At 31.3% G+C, this 7051-nt stretch overlaps 1 protein-coding gene across 1 annotated transcript in view; it reads left to right on the forward strand.

Moving 5' to 3' along the window:
* Positions 1–6837, forward strand: part of LOC130897425 (arrestin domain-containing protein 3-like) — a 46748-nt gene extending 39911 nt beyond the window's left edge. The window contains exons 7-8 of the mRNA XM_057806265.1: positions 6550–6667; positions 6726–6837. Of these exons, the coding sequence (XP_057662248.1) occupies positions 6550–6667; positions 6726–6775 (168 nt within the window). The 3' untranslated portion in view covers positions 6776–6837. The remainder of the gene's footprint in view (positions 1–6549; positions 6668–6725) is intronic.
* Positions 6838–7051: the final 214 nt, after the last annotated feature.

The raw sequence follows: 7051 nt of genomic DNA on the forward strand, positions 1-7051 counted from the left end.
TCAAGAGAATCGAAAGTTAACTAAATATAGTTGCAAAAACTGCAAGAAACTCATTTGTTTATCGCATATATGGAGTTCAGAATGTACCCTCATTTACTACAACCACTATAGTCTATTTCAGAAAGGTATAGAGTAATAAAATGGGGAAAATCCGTCCAGTTCGGCTCAATTTCGGTGTCGGTCATAGGTGTAGGTCTTGAAATATTGTGTAGGGGTTACTTAGGTAGTAGATTATACAGTTACGTTTTGCGTTTAACAGGTACCGTTTACATAATGCCTAATTTTTATTCTGTTAAAATACAATTCTTTCTTTTTGATGAGTATCCAACCGGCACGCCTCTGGCACACTATTTTCAGTGTTTGTGAATGGACAACAATAGGCTAAACCCATATATTGACCCCAACCCGGGTGGTACTACCCGCACTTGATAAAAAGAAACAGAATTTTACAATGATATCAATGCCAAACTATAAAATTGGCTTAAATATTCGTTGGGTCACTCTGTGGTCCCTTTGCATACCTAATGAGATTTTATTACTCTATACCTTTCTGAAATAAACTATAACAGAGGAAGAACTCGAATTATATTTTTTGATGTTACCTAGAATGTTTGTTAAGTGTTATAATGTGTTTTAATTTTTTTGTTATTGCGTGCATTGAGCATATTTTTTTTATTTTCACTTAAAACAATTTACTTATATCCTGTATTTACTACAAGTACGTCTGTATATAATTGTGTGTAATAAAGCAGTTTATAAATAACAAAATTTAAATAATTACCCCAAAATATGAATTAACAAACATTTTGTCCATTTTGATACACCGCGCCTCGACTGTAAGATTTTTTGGGCGTGCCGGACGAAAAGTTAAAATGCACTGATTTTGGTAACCAAAAATATGAAGATATAAGTGATAACGATTTTGTATGTCAATTTTGTAACCGAGATACCTAGATATTCGTTTGCCATTAATACCTATTACCTACATATATTTTTTATTTTTGTATAGGTATATTTTAATTTTGTTTTATTTGTGAAGAATCACTTTTGTTTTTGTTATTTCATATTTCATTTCAAATCAAACATTTCAGTTACTTGAATATTAATTATGTATTTTATTTCACAAAAAGGTGTACGTTTTTTAAATTTTAATAATGACTAACTATAGGAACATGCTTCGTAGATAATAGGATTTTCATGGCGGACTACTAGAGAAACACTTCCACATTATATTTTGTTTTATATTCTCACTGATAAGGACAACCTAAATTACGACATATATAAATAATAAATGAGTACAACTAAGATGAAACGTTACTTCATAACTTTAAATTTACAACAAATTAGCATATGTTTAAATGGTGATTTCCTCTTATATTCCATTCGGAAAGAGTGTAGAGTAATAAATCAATTCCTCTCTTGGCCACCAAAGCCGTAGTCACATTTAAAAACAATTTATTATTTTATTTTATTGAACCTTAGCAAATGAATCATTTATTTATTTATTCACAACATTTATTTTCTGAGAAATTTATTGCATCAAGTTCAAATTTCCAACTATGTTTACTTATCGGTCAAAACAATTCGTTTGGGGTATTTTAAGAAAGGAATGTTGTTGACAAGTAAATATTTCACGCCCTTTATAGTATATACCTATACCAGACAGGTTAATTTGAAAACGATTTGTAAAATTTTTCTGGGAAAAATGATAATTAGGTACATTTTGGAAGAGGGTAATAAAAGATTAAAATATGAGGTATACTTGAATGGTTATTGACAAGTTTCAGTTTAAGAAAAAGTGAATATTCAATATTCAATATGTCGACCTTTGAAAACTATACTCCAATACATAAAGTGAATACGCATGCACCTCTGTTAACGAGAAAGCCATGGCTTTAAATGTATATGGTGCATTAAAATATCAGTACCCTTCAGTGAGTGTGGATGATCCAACAATTATGTGTTCGAAGATGACAGGTCTAGGAAAATCACCGGTCTACAAACTTCGGAAAGGAAAAAAAGTGGATGTTTAAGTGGTCCAAAGTCTCGGTCAGAAAGGCCAAAAGTTTACATCGATGAAGATTACAAATATGCAATCCGCAGGAAAGTCCAATCATTTTACTTTAAAAAGAAAATTCCTACCATTGATAAAATTTTGGCGTCCTTTTTGGAAGACGGATGGCCATCAATTAGCAGAAATAAGCTTTGGCAGACAGGCAACTGAATTTTTGTTCAATTCATATTTAAAAGATTCCGAAGAAATCGTGTGTTGGAGAAGGTCTTATTTACGGAATTTAAGAAACTCCGGGAGAACGAGACTTGGGTTAACTAGGGGCACACTGTAGGAAAAATATGACAAGATAAGACGGTTAACAATTTTTGACAAGCTTTCTTGTAGGGACTATCAACAGGATTGAGAGCTCCATCAGGGAAAGGCAGTGACAGAGGTTTTGTTAATAGTGGCCTACTATTATTTGAATAAAAAAAACCGGTAACTATCACGAGGATATAAATGCAGATGTGTTCGACTTTACTTTATACAAATGCTAGATCTTATTCCAGCCGGATCTGTAATTGTTCTTGACAACGCTAGTTACCACTCGAGACAAGTTGACGGTCTACCTACGACGTCATGGAGAAAACAAGGCATTACTGGTTAATACAAAAAAATATTACATTCAACAATGACTTGGTGAAAAACGAACTTTTGTCGATTGTCAAAATAAATAAAAATCCCGACAAGAAATATAATATTGATGAAGTGGAAAGAAATTGCCAAATTACTATTATTCGTCTTCCTCCCTATCACTGTGAAGTCAATCCGATCGAATTGATATGGGCCCAAGTTAGAGGCGAAGTAGCTCGAAAAAACACAACATTTAAATTAAAGGACGTTAGAATATTACTGAACGAAGCTTTGAAAAACGTTACTGCTGAAAACTGGCAAAAATGCATTCAGCATGTTATCAAAAAGGAAATAAAAATGTGGGAATTAGACATTTTTGATCAAACTGTAGAACCTCTCGTGATTAATTTAAACAATTTATCCACTAGTTCTTCGGAATAAAATACATATATTGCAAATATGTACATACTTTAAATATGTTACAGGAAATATTTGTAGACTGTTGTATATAATATAATAATGTGTAGTTCAGTATATTTTGTATTTTTATTTTTCATACTTACATGTATATACTTGTATTTGTAAATAATTATATAAAAATAACTGTATATATTAAAAAGCAAAAATAATATTTTATTAATTACGTAAAGCCCATTGCAACGGTTATGATGGTAAGGGTCCCCTTACTTTTGAGGAGAATCAGAGGTTGGTGTGAAAGTATTAAAATAGAGAGAGAATTGAAGATATCCTTCAATTTTGGAAAGAAAAGGATGACCATTCGGATTATTTAGGTAACCGCTTACATTTTAGTACGGTCAATTATGGGGAAAATATATCTCTGTCCAGTTACTTTTTTATCATTGGCATATTCAAATATTCCAAATTTTGAACGTAAAGTACCGTACTAAAAATTTCAGGGTTTTGCATTTATGATGAGCATTTATTACTCTACGCTCTTTCCAAATAGAGTATATATAAATATAAATGTCTTCTTTGTTATTTACTAAGTATTCTAAATATGAACCATCACTCGATGTTCAAATTGTAATTGGTTCGTTTCAATGAATCTGCCTAATGAACTCTTAGAAAAGAAACTCATCATGGTCGGTACCATCCAAAAAATTGGAAAAAATTGGAAATGATCCAAGATTCCTTGGAAAAATTTTGAGCCAACACCATTTTCACCTAACCTAACCTAACCTAACCTAACCTAACCATTTTCATCTAGGGTTAGCAGATGAAAACTTGTTCACTCAAGACAAGCCTTTGAGAAAATCGGGTCGTATAATTTTTTAGCAGAGCAACAATGTTCATATTATCTGCTATTTTCCTAATAAAACAAGTAGAAAAGAATCAACTTTTTATTCGAAGTTACACAAATTTAAACTTACAAAGTAAAAAAAATTGAAAACAACCAAAAAAGTAACTGGTACACGTACTTTTCGCTGCTTTGTATATCATGCTTTAAAAGAGTTACAAGTATTCCTTTCACAAAAGATAAAATTAGCCTATTTCTTTCTTTGGTCCACTGGGCACCAATAAGCGAAAATAGTCTCTCCATATTGGCATTATGACATGGAATTGCAAAAAGAAATTCGGCTGCTTTTAGTTACTATGAAAAAATTTCTTCAGAAATACCTGCATTAAAATATGTTAACCATTTTTCGTGAATAGGTAGATTGTGGTCATTGGAATCAAAATTTTCTGATAAATATAATTCATTGAAAAATTTAGGGTCATCTATTTTGACTCCTTTTGAGATACTAGATATAGTAATGAGGGTATAAAATCCTTTTCCCTATGACACTTGGTAATATCATTTAGGCTCATCCATTTAAAACATTTAAATTCTTCAAATGGTTTGAATCAGCTTTTTAAGTACTGAATTGAATTATTAACAAATCAAAAAACTCTAATTTTAGTTGGTCACATTCGTGGTCTAAATCATTTTCAATGCAGTTATTTAAAATTTTGCGCACTTTTGAAGGGATTATTTCCTTTTTTCACGAAACGTAAAAATCATTAAAATTTGATCGCTTAACCATGTACGACCTGTACAGTATAGCGATGATCCTTAAGCCGCCTCAGAAGACTAAAAACATGGCATTGCACAAGATCGCCTCAATGGTTTGGCCATGATGAGTGTACACAGAGCTATAATAAATAGAAACCTAAATAATTTTAATGATAAAGTGGTTGAAAGTATTTTATATTTTAATTAAATATAATTGTTGTTCAGATAAATAATTATTACTGCGATTAAAAGTTAGATTTAGTTATTGTGTTGTCGAGGGCTTGTGAAAATTTATACATTGATATTAGAACCGTTCTTATTACAATCGTCGAGGCAAATACTTCCAAAGTGTAACGCTTTATGCTCTCAACTGTACCAGGCGTTCATATTTTTTATCCTCCATAATATTGCCCCATTGTCCACCCTTTAGTCATAAGCTGGCGACGCCCTTGACATTAGGCTAAGATTTTTTCTGTTATTTGCATCAAACATGTAATATAAATTTTAAGTAATTGATGGTACCTAAGGTAAATATGGTACCATATACGTGAAAAATGGATTCATACTACTAATTTAAAATAAAATTGATGATATCCTGAAACAAAGCGAACAAATCATGTAAGACTGAATGAGAAAAAAATGAAATTTGCCTTTTCATAAATCTTAACTAATAACTGAATACCACAATCCAAAACATAAGGGGAAACGATAGATGGAGACCAAATAATCAATTGAAAATCTTATACTATGCATCAAAGTATTCGTAAAAAGTGGGAATGCTCGGGACAAGAAAAAGGTGAGAAGATAAATAACATATTGAAACTTCCGGAAAACATCTAATTCGTTTCGAAAGTAATATTTCGAAAAACTTAACAATAATTGTGGGAAAATTTTTCAATTATCTTGTTGCTTAGCACGAAGTTAGACTACATGTCAATGCTGAAACTCTGTAAATACATCAAACGAATAGGAAAGAGGAAGAGTTATTTAATGATGTGCAATGATTTAATGATTATTTTGTAGTTTTAACATTTATCGTTAACTAAAATGGTTTTAGATGTTACCAATTGTTTTGATATATTCTGATATCATATCAAAGGATCTGAAATTAGTTATTGTCAAGTAGACCATAAAATTCTATGATACTTTTTACAGGATGTCGATTTCTAGAGAGTCTGACGATAGGCTAACCACCAAGCAGCTCATTTTATTTCTAGATGGAGGTTTTTAAGTCTGAAACTAATATTGATATGACAAAAGTTTATTTGTATTTGTAGGTATCATTACTTAACGTTATAAGAGACAAAAAGTTCGTTGGGATTTTTGTTTCATGGGGAGAGGTATTGACATTTTCAAGTGGGATATGGTTTGTTCAAGAATGGCCATAAAAATAGAAGACATTTTCTTTTGAGATTGGGGTAATTTTTGGTGTTGAAATGCTTTCTTAATGTGTAGCGCCTGTTCAGTGTATATGTCTGCCATATATCGTGGATGGAATTTGATTTTCGAGCGTCAAAAGATAATATAGAACATAACAAAATTGCTCGACGACCAAGGAGCTTGTTGGCGGAAGAGCATGTACAGCTGTAGCTGTATTATGTCGACCATTTGGTTGATGGATGAGGCTATAAGAAAATCGCAGAAAAGTTGTAATACCGTCAATAGATTGGTAGGATTCAGAATTCACTTAATGGCGATAGGGGTCGTCGAGGAGACTAGAACATTTTTTGGGAGTCCTTGATCTATAGTTACAAGCAAACAAAGGAGAGGAAGGGAAATTTTATCTTGGATTTTGAGAAAGTGGTGTAATTGAGGTTATGTCTATATTAACATAAACAAAGCTGCTGGGTGTGAATCAGTAATTGTATTATTAATCAATATAATAAATAAATACGTAATCAACTTTCAGGCTGAGGCAGTTTTACCAATTTGGCATAAAAGCTTAACAGTGGAAACAGATATAAAATTGGGTCATATTCCGTTAAGAGAGGATGAAAGTGTTGAAACAACAACTCTGGGGGTAATAGGTAGGTAAATTAGTGAACTACGATATTAGATAATTAATAAAAATTCTCCTATTTTTAGAAAATGTGGATATGTCATCAGTACCTCCAAGATACAGTGCATTATTCTAGTTAAATAAAAATTATAAACCTGCTTTTGTCATGATTTTGTGTGGTAGAAACAAGAATGTATGGGGAACATTTGTAATGAAATATTCATTATTTAATATAATTTTGATTTCTTTCACTACTTTTAAATTAATTACAAACCCCCACCAATTCAAGTTTTCATAATTTATATAAATCGGGCATTTATACTTTGAGGCGAAGAATGATAAATTTCAATGAATAAGTTAATTATTATAATAATCGTAATTGAATAATCTATTGTGTCTAGAGTGGAAAAGA

This window comes from Diorhabda carinulata, chromosome 8, assembly GCF_026250575.1.
Source record: "Diorhabda carinulata isolate Delta chromosome 8, icDioCari1.1, whole genome shotgun sequence".
NCBI classification, from domain to species: domain Eukaryota; kingdom Metazoa; phylum Arthropoda; class Insecta; order Coleoptera; family Chrysomelidae; genus Diorhabda; species Diorhabda carinulata.